The 15,000-nt window shown below is 47.4% G+C and overlaps 1 protein-coding gene across 1 annotated transcript in view; it reads left to right on the forward strand.

The window, feature by feature from the left end:
• The window catches only part of tubgcp3 (tubulin, gamma complex associated protein 3), a 47,137-nt gene that overhangs the window by 13,679 nt on the left and 18,458 nt on the right, over positions 1-15,000 (forward strand). Inside the window, exons 8-17 of the mRNA XM_055163025.1 lie at positions 1,142-1,254; positions 2,566-2,691; positions 2,789-2,857; positions 3,334-3,469; positions 4,799-4,965; positions 5,928-6,038; positions 6,136-6,244; positions 9,183-9,372; positions 10,123-10,258; positions 10,358-10,426. Of these exons, the coding sequence (XP_055019000.1) occupies positions 1,142-1,254; positions 2,566-2,691; positions 2,789-2,857; positions 3,334-3,469; positions 4,799-4,965; positions 5,928-6,038; positions 6,136-6,244; positions 9,183-9,372; positions 10,123-10,258; positions 10,358-10,426 (1,226 nt within the window). The remainder of the gene's footprint in view (positions 1-1,141; positions 1,255-2,565; positions 2,692-2,788; positions 2,858-3,333; positions 3,470-4,798; positions 4,966-5,927; positions 6,039-6,135; positions 6,245-9,182; positions 9,373-10,122; positions 10,259-10,357; positions 10,427-15,000) is intronic.

Raw genomic sequence — 15,000 nt, forward strand, 5'->3', positions numbered from 1 at the left:
GTTTTTAGTGGCACCAGTGACCTCTGCAAATACAACGACTGGATGGAATATTTAAAAAAGTGTCTCCACATGTCTCCAACACTCTGGACCACGAGGAAATGAGGTCCTATGTCCAAAATTCTGGACTTAAACAATTCTTTTCTAGGCCAAACTGGGGTAAAAATGCTCTAAAATGGCCCAAAGTCGTTTGTTTGTTTTGTTCGTTTGTCCTGTTTTGTGTGTGTCAGTCTTTAGTCATTTGCTTTTGATTCATGTCTCATATAATAACACACGGACTAGTTTTGTGGAGTCTTGTTCAAGTCGCTGTCATCAGCCGAGCAGAAATGACGTCATATAATTTTAGAAATAAACTCACACAAATGAAAACAGTCACACACAAAACAATACAAACCAAATACAAACGTTTGGTTTAATTTTCTGCTGTTTTGAGGCTGTTTCATATTTTGAGGGGCTGGACGACGTCAATAACCCAAAATAAAACTGAAAATATTTTAGGAATCACACAAACTAAACTTTTTAGAGCACAAACGAAGCACCAACGACTGACTCCATTTTGTGTCTTTTTTTTTTTTTTTTTTTCATTTTGAAGTTTCCTGGAGGCGGCTGACCCCAGTTTGACCTTTAAAAGAATCATTAATGTCTCCAAAACTAAAACAGCACAATCGACTGACAGAGTTTTTGTGTCGGTTTGTGTTTGATGGGACGACTTCATGCAGGTGTCCAGTCCTGGTCCGGTCCTGGTCCGGTCCTGGTCCAGTCCTGGTCCAGTCCTGGTCCAGTCCTGGTCCAGTCGAGGTCCGGTCCTGGTTTTGCATAAATAGTAGTTTGTTGGTGAGCGCCCCCTGCAGGTGTGTTCTTGTGACTCACACAGATACTGAAGAGTTTTGAGAGCTTTTGTTTTAATCACCTGATCGATCGTGTGCACATGTCGTTAGTCAAACACTCCTTTAATTACTATAAAAGCTGTAAATAAGGATTTTTCTGTTTTAATTGCCTCAAACTCTGCAGCGCTGGGACCTGCTCCCTCAGACTCCGCTCCGGGACCAGCTCCAGAAATCAATAGTGTTTTGTCCGAGCTAAATTTAAAGAACATTAAAGCCTCTTTGTGTGATTTGTGTGTCGGTCCGTGTCGTGTCCTCAGCAGAGGTCACCGAGGCGACGCTCGTCAGGGACATTCTCTACGTGTTCCAGGGAATCGACGGGAAGTTCATCAGGATGAGCGGGCAGGACGACGGATACAAGATCGACCCCAAGGTACGGACACGGGAGGGCATCTGACGCACGGGAGGGCATCTGACGCACAGGGAGGGCATCTGACACACGGGAGGGCATCTGACACAATCTGACACACAGGGAGGGCATCTGACACACAGGGGAGGGCATCTGACACACGGGAGGGCATCTGACACGGGAGGGCACTGACAGGGCATCTGACGCACGGGAGGGCATCTGACGCACGGGAGGGCATCTGACGCACGGGAGGGCATCTGACGCACGGGAGGGCATCTGACGCACAGGGAGGGCATCTGACGCACAGGCATCTGACGGGGGCAGACATCTGACACGGGAGGGCATCTCACACACAGGGAGGGCATCTGACACACATCTGACGGAGGGCATCTGACGCACGGGAGGCATCTGACGCACGGAGGGCATCTGACACACGGAGCATCTGACACACGGGAGGGCATCTGAGACAATCTGACACACGGGAATATTGGAGGATGGCGACACGGTGGATGAAAAGCCTCACAGTGAGAAGGTCCCTGGTTTGACTCCCGGCCTCTTCTTATTTATTATATAAATGTCCAAGTCAAAATAAAATAGAAAGATAATAAAAAAATATATATAAAGATCTAAAATAAAATGGATGAGTAAAAAATTATAAAAATCTATAATAAAATTTGAAAGATAAATTTAAAAAATCAAAAATAAAATGGATAAGTAAAAAAAAAAAAAAGAAAAAAATCTAAAAGAAAATAGATAAGTAAAAAATATATATTAAATTTAAAATAAAATAAAAAGATAAATTTAAAAAAAATCAAAAATAAAATAGGATAAGTAAAAAATAAAATAAAAAAGATAATAAAAAAATAGATAAGTAAAAAAACATTAAAAAATCAAAAATAAAATAGATAATTAAAAAATATATATAAAAATCAAAAATAAAATAAGTTAAAAATATATATAAAAATCTAAAATAATTCTGAAAGAAAAGTAATAAAATATGTGTGGAGTTTAAATGTTTAACACTGAAGAATGAGTCAAATGAAGAGGACACGTGTCCCTCATGGGAACAACAGTGTTCCTCAACCCTGGGATGGGAGGGCATCTGACTCACAGGTGGATGTGAGGATGGGAGGGCATCTGACTCACAGGTGGATGTGAGGATGGGAGGGCATCTGACTCACAGGTGGATGGGAGGATGGGAGGGCATCTGACTCACAGGTGGATGTGAGGATGGGAGGGCATCTGACTCACAGGTGGATGGGAGGATGGGAGGGCATCTGACTCACAGGTGGATGTGAGGATGGGAGGGCATCTGACTCTGTTGTCTCTGTGCAGGTGTCTCTGTCGAAGTCTCTGCGTGACCTGAGCAGCAGACTGTCGGAGCTCGGCTGGCTCCACAACAAAGTGAGAAAATACACAGACTCGAGGAGTTTGGACCGAGCGTTTGGACTCGTGGGACAGGTCAGAGAGAGAGACATTTACTCATACACTTACTCTATAATCTATAATCTATACTCTATCTGTATTGATATATTTATATTTATGTTTGTGTGTGTAGAGCTTCTGTGCGTCTCTACACGAGGAGTTGAAGGAGTACTACAGGCTGCTCTCAGTACTGCACTCACAGGTACTCACTCCTCTTTAACACTTTTTATTTGTATGATTTTGTCTCTGGACTTGTTTAAACATTTTAAAACCAACACGAGGAGCCTCGTAACATTTCACCTGGTCTTGAAGTTGACAAAGCTGCAGGTTGGATCTGTTGACATCAGCGCCGGTGAAATGATGAAATAAAAATGAGGTGTGTTTGACTTAAAGGATCCGGCTTTTATTGACATTGCCAGATATTAACAAATGAACGGCCAAGGGAACAAACACCAAACCATAAGACAATAACACACTGAACAATAAACAGTTCATGAGCAGAATTAGTCTATGTTAAATTGCCCTCAAATCCCCATGAAACTCCTGCGCTTCCACAAATCTCAGTCCAGTTCAGTGTCTTCCCCAAAGTCCAAGGTGCAGGTTGCAGGTGGAGGCTCGTGTTGTGTCAGTGGTTGAGCTCTTCGCCCTCTGACCAGAAGCTCTCGTGTTGTGTGTCAGTTGCAGGTGGAGGATGAACAGGCCCTGCCCCTCGTCTCCTCTGACGGGTCTCTGACTCTGAGGAGGCTCCTGGTCTGGATGTACGAGCCCCGGTTCAGACTCAAGACTCTGGCCGCGCTCGTCGACTTCTGCCAAGGTCTGTGTCTGTCTGTCTGTGTAAAACTCATTTAGTCCTGGTTCAGTCCTGGTTCAGTCCTGGTTCAGTCCTGGTTCAGTCCTGGTTCAGTCCTGGTTTAGTCCGTGCGGCGCTGTGTCGTCGTGCCGTTTACTCCTCGTCAGCTCCATTCATCACCACAGTTTTCTATCGCTGAAGTCGTCGCTCTTGTTTCTTTATGAAGTGGTTTTAGATCAATATTGTGATTTAAAACGTCACAGTTTGAACAGAACGATCCACAGGGGTCAGAGGTCAGAGGTCAGAGCTGTAGAGTCACACACAAACTCTATAGGACGAATTTAACATGATTGTGGTCGTCTCACCTTTATCTGTCTGTAGGATGTAAAGAAAAACCGCTGTGTCAGTACTGTTCCCTCACCTGTCTCACCTGTCAGTCTCACCTGTCAGTCTCACCTGTCAGTCTCACCTGTCCGTCTCACCTGTCTGTCTCACCTGTCCGTCTCACCTGTCCGTCTCACCTGTCTGTCTCACCTGTCTCACCTGTCTCACCTGTCCGTCTCACCTGTCACCTGTCTGTCTCACCTGTCCGTCTCACCTGTCTGTCTCACCTGTCAGTCTCACCTGTCCGTCTCACCTGTCCGTCTCACCTGTCTCACCTGTCTGTCTCACCTGTCCGTCTCACCTGTCTCGTCTCTCACCTGTCTCACCTGTCCGTCTCACCTGTCTGTCTCACCTGTCTCTCACCTGTCCGTCTCACCTGTCCGTCTCTCACCTGTCTCACCTGTCGTCACCTGTCCAGTCTCACCTGTCACCTGTCTCACCTGTCTGTCTCACCTGTCTCACCTGTCCGTCTCACCTGTCACCTGTCACCTTCGTACCTGTCGTCTCACCTGTCCGTCTCACCTGTCTCACCTGTCTCTCACCTGTCTCACCTGTCCGTCACCTGTCTCCTCTCACCTGTGTCTCACCTGTCTGTCTCACCTGTCTGTCTCACCTGTCTGTCTGACCTGTCCGTGTTCCCTGTCTGTCTCACCTCTCACCTGTCTGTCTCACCTGTCCGTCTCACCTGTCTCACGTCTCACCTGTTCGTCTCACCTGTCCGTCCGTCACCTGTACGTCTCACCTGTCACCTGTCTCACCTGTCGTCTCTCACCTCCTCACTGTCCCTGTCTGTCTCTCACCTGGTCCGTCTCACCTGTCTCTCACCTGTCTCACCTGTCTCACCTGTCTCACCTGTCTGTCACCTGTTCTGGTCTCACCTGGTTGCCTCACCTGTCTGTCTCTCACCTGTCCGTCTCACCTGTCCGTCACCTGTCTCACTCACCTGTGTGTGTGTGTGTGTGTGTGCAGGTCGTAAAGGCGGGGAGTTGGCGTCCGCGGTCCATGCGTACGGTAAAACGGGCGACCCTCAGATGAGAGCTCTGATCCAACACATCCTCAGTCTGGTGTCTCACCCCATCCTCCACTGTCTGTGCCGCTGGATCTACGACGGAGAACTGGAGGACACCTACCACGAGGTATACCTACTACTACTACTACTACTACAGTTTACTACTACTACCACCACCACTACATACTACTACTACTACTACTACTACTACAATCCTCCACTGTCTGTGCCGCTGGATCTACGACGGAGAACTGGAGGACACCTACCACGAGGTACTTATACTACTACTACTACTACAGTACTACTACTACTACTACTACTACTACTACTACTACTACTACCACTACTACTACTACTACTACTACTACTACTACTACTACAATCCTCCACTGTCTGTGCCGCTGGATCTACGACGGAGAACTGGAGGACACCTACCACAAAGTTTTTTTTCTGGTTTAGTCCCTGGTTTAGCCCTGGTTTAGTCCTGTTTTTAGACCTAGTTTAGACCTGGTTTAGTCCTGGTTTAGTCCTTGGTTTAGTCCTGGTTTAGTCCTGGTTTAGTCCTAGTTCTGGTTTAGTCCTTGGTTTAGTCCTAGTTTCAGTCCTGGTTTAGTTCCTGTTTAGTTTTTAGTCCTGGTTCAGTCCTGGTTTAGTCCTGTTTTTTAGTCCTGTTTAGTCCTGTTTTAGTCCTGGTTTAGTCCTGTTTTAGTCCTGGTTTAGTTTAGTCCTGGTTTAGTCCTGGTTTAGTCCTGGTTTAGTCCTTTTAGTCCTGGTTTCCTGGTTGGTTTAGTCCTGGTTTTTAGTCCTGGTTTAGTCCTGGTTTTAGTCCTGGTTTTCAGTCCTGGTTTAGTCCTGGTTCAGTCCCTGGTTTAGTCCTTTAGTCCTGTTTTTAGTCCTGGTTTAGTCCTGTTTGTCCTGTTTTTAGTCCTGGTTTAGTCCTGGTTTTCCTTAGTCCTGGTTTAGTCCTGTTTTCCTGGTTTTAGTCCTGGTCCTGTTTAGTCCTTCCTGGTTTTAGTCCTGTTTGTTTAGTCCTGTTTTAGTCCTGGTTCAGTTGGTTCAGTCCTGTTTTTTCTCTCTTGTGTTTTCCAGTTTTTCGTGGCCTCAGATCCAAACGTAAAAACCGATCGACTTTGGCACGACAAATATTCCCTGAGGAAGTCGATGATTCCGTCCTTCATCACCATGGACCAGGCGCGGAAGGTACCGGCCTCTGCTCGGGTTAAAGCTGCACTGCGGGGCTTTTCTCTCACCGCTTCGTCCACACTTCTGCTTCACTCTGGGTTGTGTGTCGTTCCAGGTTCTCCTCATCGGTAAATCCATAAACTTCCTGCACCAGGTTTGTCACGACAGAACTCCTCCTGGGAAGATCACCGCGGTCTCCAAAACGGCGGAAAACCCCAAAGACGGTACGAACTTTGACCTTTAAAGAGCGAACGTCGGGCTCAGGGATTTTCTCCTTCTGACTCAGTTTGGTGGAAAGTCCCTGTGGGCGATTTGTGAAAGTTAAAGTTTTACATCAGATCTGTGGCACTTTGTGGAAAAAAGTCGAGAAGAAAAATCCCAAAACACAGGAAGTGCAGTAATAGTCGTAGTTTTATTTCTGTCGTTTTGCAGCTCAACAAAAAACAAAACAAACAAAACAAACTCGACTCATGGATCATGACCGAAAGAGTTTTAGACTGGAGTAAAACTTCTTCAAACGCCAAAACCTTTTTAAACAACGACAGAATTCCAAGAAAAGCAGCGTCTGAACAACAAGTTTGAGTTTACAGTTGCACTTATGACGTGTGTGTGATGGGACCAGGACCCACAGTGTCTCAGGATTTGATCAGGTTTATGGTTTTATTGTTTTACTAGAGCTGCTCCAATAACTGCAAAAATGAACCAGCGCAATACTAAAGACGGAACAACGACCAACGTGACCAACGTGACCAACGTGACCAACGTGACCCGACCCAGTCTAACCCGTTAACGTTCCACCTGTTACTGCTCATGCCCATGATGACCCAGGACTGACCCAGGATGACCCATGATGACCCAGGACTGACCCAGGACTGACCCAGGACTGACCCAGGACTGACCCAGGACTGACCCAGGACTGACCCAGGACTAACCCAGGACTGACCCAGGACAGTTGCGCCCGTGTTGACCGTCGGGTGTCGGCAGGTGAAAGGACCGCAGCAGCATCACCCGACTGCACTTTACAGACCCGACCCGACCCGGAGCGGGACTCTGACCCGACCCGGAGCGAGACCCGACCCCGACCCGGAGCCTGACCCGACCCGACCTGACCCGGAGCGAGACTCTGACCCGACCGGAGCGGGACTCTGACCCGACCCGGAGCGTCTGACCCGACCCGGAGCGAGACTCTGACCCGACCGACGGACTCTGACCCGACCCGGAGCGAGACTCTGCGAAAACAAGGAAACAACAGTTTTTCTCACACACATGAGTTTATGGAAATGAGTGATGTGGTTCAAGTTTCGTTTCTGTAAAACGTAAATATGACCTGAAGTGAGTCTGGATGTTTTCACCTCAGAACCTGCGGCAGGAGCAGAACCTTCTCACTTTCACCAAACAGATCCACTGGTCTTGCTCGGCCCTGGAGAAAAGAGGCACAGGGACACAAACATGATCCAAACTGTTTTCACCATGTTGCCCGTGCCTCATGTGCTGAACCATCAGAATTATTTTTTAACAGAATAAACGTTTACGTGATTGTGGAATAAATTAATTCGGCTTTAAAATCGGAACAAACCCCCACACTTTGGATTTAAGTTTACTTCTGAATAATCATTAGGAATCAAGTGTTTACCTGGTCTTTTTAAAACTGAATACATTTTTATTCTGAATTAAATGATTTTGAATCAGAATTAAAGCTCAGGGGCAAATATAAACTTCACCAAATAAAAAAACAAACAAACTCGTAGACGACAACATTAAATAAATAAACGTGTGTAGAAGGATCTTCGTGATGTTAAGCGAGTGTTCTAAGCTGTCATCTGCACACGCTCTCCGTCCATATTAAACCTGATGCCCCGCCCGGACGCTCTGATCGATGCACATATTGATGGAGGATAAAAGGTTTCCCGCTCTCCAGCCTCGTCCAAACTCTGAAGGTCCAGGAGGAACGAGGAGAAGAAGAGGAGGAGGAGGAGGAGGAGGAGGAGGAGGCCATTTTGGGTCGATGCCGTTTCTGCTTTTACACAGAAGGACGTTTCCACTGCAGCGTCACGACTAATGCAGCGGCTCGGTCGATAAATGGAACCGCCGACGCTAAAAATACAGCCACAAATCCACGCGCAGAAGACGATTGGTTATTAATGAGTTTATCATCTCGGCCGGATCTATAAAAAGGTGTACGGTAAATATGTGCTCGCTCAGGGTCAGGGATTCACGAGGAGCCGAGTCAGACCTGGGGCCGGTCTAGTCCTGGTCTAGTCCTGGTCTAGTCCTGGTCTTAAGACACGGTTTAGCTTCTGTTTACGTTACGGTTCCTCAACGTTTTCTGATCCCACGATGAAAATAAAACGCTCTTTCTTCAGACGATCTCCAGTGATTTTCATGTGTTCTTATATCTGTGTGATTCCTCAGTGGTCCAGGTCTAAACCAGGACTAAACCAGGACTAAACCAGGACTAAACCAGGACTAAACCAGGTCTAAACCAGGTCTAAACCAGGTCTAAACCAGGTCTTGGGCCTATACTAGTCTCTGTGCTCTTATACTTTTTCTAAACACATTCAGGAAAAGTTCTAAAAGTTCTGCTCTGTCCTGAAAATGGGACTTTTTTAGGATCCAGACCTGCTCAAACCACAGACTGTGTTCTACAGGGACTAAACCAGGACTAAACCAGGACTAAACCAGGACTAAACCAGGACTAAACCAGGACCAAACCAGGACCAAACCAGGACTAAATCAAGGACTAAATTGAGGCTAAACCTGGGGCTAAAAACTGGACTAAACTTTGGACTAAACATCAGAATAAACCAGGAGCAAATCTTGGACTGGACTTCGGACTGGACTTCGGACTGGACTTCGGACTGGACTTCGGACTGGACTTCGAACTGGACTTCGGACTGGACTTTGGACTCAACCTGTGACTAAACCAGGACTAACTCTGTACCTGCTGCTGTGACTTCGGCATTTTGGTGTTAAATGTTCTTCTGAAGAAGTTCTACAGGATCCTGTTTTTTTTCGTAATCCACATCCTGTCACCAGATTGTCTCCTGCTCCCTCAGCCTCAGTGTTCGTCACGTGGAGCTGAACCCTGTGGAGACGTGTCCCTCAGGACTGGTCTTCACCTGCTCTGTGTTCATGTTCATGTTCATGTTTGTGTTTGTGCAGCTGCAGAGCTCCTGTCGGACCTGGAGGGGGCGTTCCAGGAGAAGATCGACGCGGCTTATTTCGACACGTCCAAGTATCTGCTGGACGTCCTGAACAGGAACTACCTCCTCCTGGAACATCTGCAGGCCATGAGGAGATACCTGCTCCTGGGACAAGGAGACTTCATCAGACACCTCATGGACCTGCTCAAGTGAGACCGGGTTCAGACCGGGTTCAGACGGGTTCAGGGTTCAGACCGGTTCAGTTCAGACCGGGTTCAGACCGGGTTCAGACTGGGTTCAGACCGGTTCAGACCGGGTTCAGACTGGTTCAGACCGGGTTCAGACGGGTTCACGGGTTCAGACCGGTTCAGACCGGGTTCAGACCGGGTTCAGACTGGGTTTAGAACAGTTTTAGGCCAGGCCAGATTCAGGCCAGGATAAATTCTTGTTTACTTCTTGTTAGTTTGGGTTTAGTTCTGGTTTAGTCCTGCTTAAGTCCTACTTTAGTCCTTGGTTTAGTCCTTGGTTTAGTCCTGGTTAGGCCCCCGGTTTAGTCCCTGTGATAGTCCTGGTTTAGTCCCTGTGATAGTCCTGGTTTAGTCCCTGTGATAGTCCTGGTTTAGTCCCTGTGATAGTCCTGGTTTAGTCCCTGTGATAGTCCTGGTTTAGTCCTGGGTTGGTTCAGGTTCAGTGTTTTGGTCATTTTTAGTTTTTGTTTAGTCTTAGATCTAGTTTGGGTCTGATGGTTCACAGTCTCTCGTTCCTCCTGTTCCTCTACTTCTTCTTGTTCCTCTTGTTCTTCTCGTTCCTCTTGTTCCTCCTGTTCTTCTCCTTCTTGTCTTCTTGTTTGTCATGTTCCTCTCATTCTCGTTCTTCTCGTTCCTCCTGTTCCTCCTGTTGTTCTCCTTCTTCTCCTTCCTGACGTTCTTCTGAGGTTCTTGTGGTTCTTGTGGTTCCAGACCGGAGTTGGCTCGTCCTGCCACGACTCTGTACCAGCACAATCTGACGGGGATCCTGGAGACGGCGGTCAGAGCCACAAACGCTCAGTTCGACCACGCGGAGATCCTCAAGCGGCTGGACGTGCGGCTGCTCGAGGTTTTCATCAGCTTTTTTTTATTTTTTTTTTTTTTTTTTTTTAGATTTTACATCTGATTTTGTAGAATTTCATAATAATTTTCCTCTTTTTCTCTGTAGGTTTCTCCTGGAGACACGGGCTGGGACGTGTTCAGTCTGGACTATCACGTGGACGGACCCATCGCCACGGTGAGAAGAAAGACTGAACCAGGACTAAACCAGGACTAAACCCAGGACTAAACACTAAAACCAGGACTAAACCTAAACCTGGACTAAACAGGCTAAACCAGGACTAACTAAACCAGGACTAAACCAGGACTAACCACCCAGGACTTTAAACCAGGACTAAACCAGGACTAAACCAGGACTAAACCTTGCGAGGACTGAAACCAGGACTNGTTTAGTCCTGGTTTAGTCCTGGTTTAGTCCTTGGTTTAGTCCTGGTTAGTTAGTCCTTGGTTTAGTCCTGGTTTAGTCCTGGTTTAGTCCTTGGTTTAGTCCTGGTTTAGTCCTGGTTTAGCTTGGTTTAGTCCTGGTTCAGTCCTGGTTTAGTCCTGTTTTCAGTCCTGGTTTAGTTGTTTTAGTCCTGGTTCAGTCCTGGTTTAGTCCTGTGTCCTGTTTAGTCCTGGTTTAGTCCTGGTTTAGTCTTGGTTTAGTCCTGGTCCTTTAGTCCTGGTTTAGTCCTGGTTTAGTCCTTGGTTTAGTCCTGGTTTAGTCCTGGTTTAGTCCTGTTTAGTCCTGGTTCAGTCCTGGTTTTTAGTCCTGGTTTAGTCCTGGTTTTGTCCTGTTTTAGTCCTGTTTTAGTCCCTGGTTCAGTCCTGGTTTTAGTCCTGGTTTAGTCCTGGTTTAGTCCTGGTTTAGTAGTCCTGTTTTTGTCCTGTTTTTAGTCCTTGGTTTAGTCCTGTTTAGTTTCCTTTAGTCCTGGAGTCCTGGTTTAGTTCAGTCAGTCCTGGTTTAGTCCTGTTTTAGTCCTGGTTTAGTCCTGGTTTAGTCCTGTTTTTAGTCCTGTTTTTCTCTTGTGTTTTCCAGTTTTTCGTGGCCTCAGATCCAAACGTAAAAACCGATCGACTTTGGCACGACAAATATTCCCTGAGGAAGTCGATGATTCCGTCCTTCATCACCATGGACCAGGCGCGGAAGGTACCGGCCTCTGCTCGGGTTAAAGCTGCACTGCGGGGCTTTTCTCTCACCGCTTCGTCCACACTTCTGCTTCACTCTGGTTGTGTGTCGTTCCAGGTTCTCCTCATCGGTAAATCCATAAACTTCCTGCACCAGGTTTGTCACGACAGAACTCCTCCTGGGAAGATCACCGCGGTCTCCAAAACGGCGGAAAACCCCAAAGACGGTACGAACTTTGACCTTTAAAGAGCGAACGTCGGGCTCAGGGATTTTCTCCTTCTGACTCAGTTTGGTGGAAAGTCCCTGTGGGCGATTTGTGAAAGTTAAAGTTTTACATCAGATCTGTGGCACTTTGTGGAAAAAAGTCGAGAAGAAAAATCCCAAAACACAGGAAGTGCAGTAATAGTCGTAGTTTTATTCTGTCGTTTTGCAGCTCAACAAAACAAAACAAACCAAACAAAACAGAGACTCGAATCTCATGGATCATGACCGAAAGAGTTTAGACTGGAGTAAAACTTCTTCAAACGCCAAAACCTTTTTAAACAATGACAGAATTCCAAGAAAAGCAGCGTCTGAACAACAAGTTTGAGTTTACAGTTGCACTTATGACGTGTGTGTGATGGGACCAGGACCCACAGTGTCTCAGGATTTGATCAGGTTTATGGTTTTATTGTTTTACTAGAGCTGCTCCAATAACTGCAAAAATGAACCAGCGCGATACTAAGAGGAACAACGCACGAGACCAACGACCAACGTGACCAACGTGACCAACGTGACCAACGTGACCCGACCCAGAGTCCTGCACCTGCCCCGACCCGTTAACGTTCCACCTGTTACTGCTCATGCCCATGATGACCCAGGACTGACCCATGATGACCCAGGACTGACCCAGGACTGACCCAGGACTGACCCAGGACTGACCCAGGACCATGATGACCCATGATGACCCATGATGACCCAGGACTGACCCAGGACTGATCCAGGACTGATCCAGGACTGACCCAGGACTGACCCAGGACAGTTGCGCCCGTGTAGACCGTCGGGTGTCGGCAGGTGAAAGGACCGCAGCAGCATCACCCGACTGCACTTTACAGACACGGAGCGAGACTCTGACCCGACCGGAGCTCTGACCCGACCCGGAGCGGGACTCTGACCCGACCCGGAGCGAGACTCTGACCCGACCCGGAGCGAGACTCTGACCCGACCCGGAGCGGGACTCTGACCCGACCCGGAGCGAGACTCTGACCCGACCCGGAGCGGGACTCTGACCCGACCCGGAGCGGGACTCTGACCCGACCCGGAGCGAGACTCTGCGAAAACAAGGAAACAACAGTTTTTCTCACACACATGAGTTTATGGAAATGAGTCATGTGGTTCAAGTTTCGTTTCTGTAAAACGTAAATATGACCTGAAGTGAGTCTGGATGTTTTCACCTCAGAACCTGCGGCAGGAGCAGAACCTTCTCACTTTCACCAAACAGATCCACTGGTCTTGCTCGGCCCTGGAGGCACAGGGACACAAACATGATCCAAACTGTTTTCACCATGTTGCCCGTGCCTCATGTGCTGAACCATCAGAATTATTTTTTAACAGAATAAACGTTTACGTGATTGTGGAATAAATTAATTCGGCTTTAAAATCGGAACAAACCCCCACACTTTGGATTTAAGTTTACTTCTGAATAATCATTAGGAATCAAGTGTTTACCTGGTCTTTTTAAAACTGAATACATTTTTATTCTGAATTAAATGATTTTGAATCAGAATTAAAGCTCAGGGGCAAATATAAACTTCACCAAATAAAAAAACAAACAAACTCGTATAGACGACAACATTAAATAAATAAACGTGTGTAGAAGGATCTTCGTGATGTTAAGCGAGTGTTCTAAGCTGTCATCTGCACACGCTCTCCGTCCATATTAAACCTGATGCCCCGCCCCGGACGCTCTGATCGATGCACATATTGATGGAGGATAAAAGGTTTCCCGCTCTCCAGCCTCGTCCAAACTCTGAAGGTCCAGGAGGAACGAGGAGAAGAAGAGGCAGGAGGAGGAGGAGGAGGAGGAGGAGGAGGAGGCCATTTTGGGTCGATGCCGTTTCTGCTTTTAACACAGAAGGACGTTTCCACTGCAGCGTCACGACTAATGCAGCGGCTCGGTCGATAAATGGAACCGCCGACGCTAAAAATACAGCCACAAATCCACGCGCAGAAGACGATTGGTTATTAATGAGTTTATCATCTCGGCCGGATCTATAAAAAGGTGTACGGTAAATATGTGCTCGCTCAGGGTCAGGGATTCACGAGGAGCCGAGTCAGACCTGGGGCCGGTCTAGTCCTGGTCTAGTCCTGGTCTAAGACACGGTTTAGCTTCTGTTTACGTTACGGTTCCTCAACGTTTTCTGATCCCACGATGAAAATAAAACGCTCTTTCTTCAGACGATCTCCAGTGATTTTCATGTGTTCTTATATCTGTGTGATTCCTCAGTGGTCCAGGTCCAAACCAGGACTAAACCAGGTAAACCAGGTCTAAACCAGGACTAAACCAGGACTAAACCAGGTCTAAACCAGGTCTAAACCAGGTCTAAACCAGGTCTTGGGGCCTATACTAGTCTCTGTGCTCTTATACTTTTTCTAAACACATTCAGGAAAAGTTCTAAAAGTTCTGCTCTGTCCTGAAAATGGGACTTTTTTAGGATCCAGACCTGCTCAAACCACAGACTGTGTTCTACAGGGACTAAACCAGGACTAAACCAGGACTAAACCAGGACTAAACCAGGACTAAACCAGGACTAAAACCAGGACCAAACCAGGCCAAACCAGACCAAACCAGGACTAAATCAAGGACTAAATTGAGGCTAAAAACTGGACTAAACTTTGGACTAAACATCAGAATAAACCAGGAGCAAATCTTGGACTGGACTTCGGACTGGACTTCGGACTGGACTTCGGACTGGACTTCGGACTGGACTTCGGACTGGACTTCGGACTGGACTTTGGACTCAACCTGTGACTAAACCAGGACTAACTCTGTACCTGCTGCTGTGACTTCGGCATTTTGGTGTTAAATGTTCTTCTGAAGAAGTTCTACAGGATCCTGTTTTTTTTCGTAATCCACATCCTGTCACCAGATTGTCTCCTGCTCCCTCAGCCTCAGTGTTCGTCACGTGGAGCTGAACCCTGTGGAGACGTGTCCCTCAGGACTGGTCTTCACCTGCTCTGTGTTCATGTTCATGTTCATGTTCATGTTGTTCATGTTCATGTTCATGTTCGTTTGTGTTTGTGCAGCTGCAGAGCTCCTGTCGGACCTGGAGGGGGCGTTCCAGGAGAAGATCGACGCGGCTTATTTCGACACGTCCAAGTATCTGCTGGACGTCCTGAACAGGAACTACCTCCTCCTGGAACATCTGCAGGCCATGAGGAGATACCTGCTCCTGGGACAAGGAGACTTCATCAGACACCTCATGGACCTGCTCAAGTGAGACCGGGTTCAGACCGGGTTCAGACCGGGTTCAGACTGGGTTCAGACCGGGTTCAGACCGGGTTCAGACCGGGTTCAGACCGGGTTCACACTGGGTTCAGACCGGGTTCAGACCGGGTTCAGACCGGGTTCAGACCGGGTTCAGACCGGGTTCAGACTGGGTTCA

The sequence above is a fragment of the Boleophthalmus pectinirostris genome, unplaced genomic scaffold (genome assembly GCF_026225935.1).
Source record: "Boleophthalmus pectinirostris isolate CB_2022bp ecotype Guang Dong unplaced genomic scaffold, ASM2622593v1 HiC_scaffold_11, whole genome shotgun sequence".
Classification (NCBI taxonomy): Eukaryota; Metazoa; Chordata; class Actinopteri; order Gobiiformes; family Gobiidae; genus Boleophthalmus; species Boleophthalmus pectinirostris.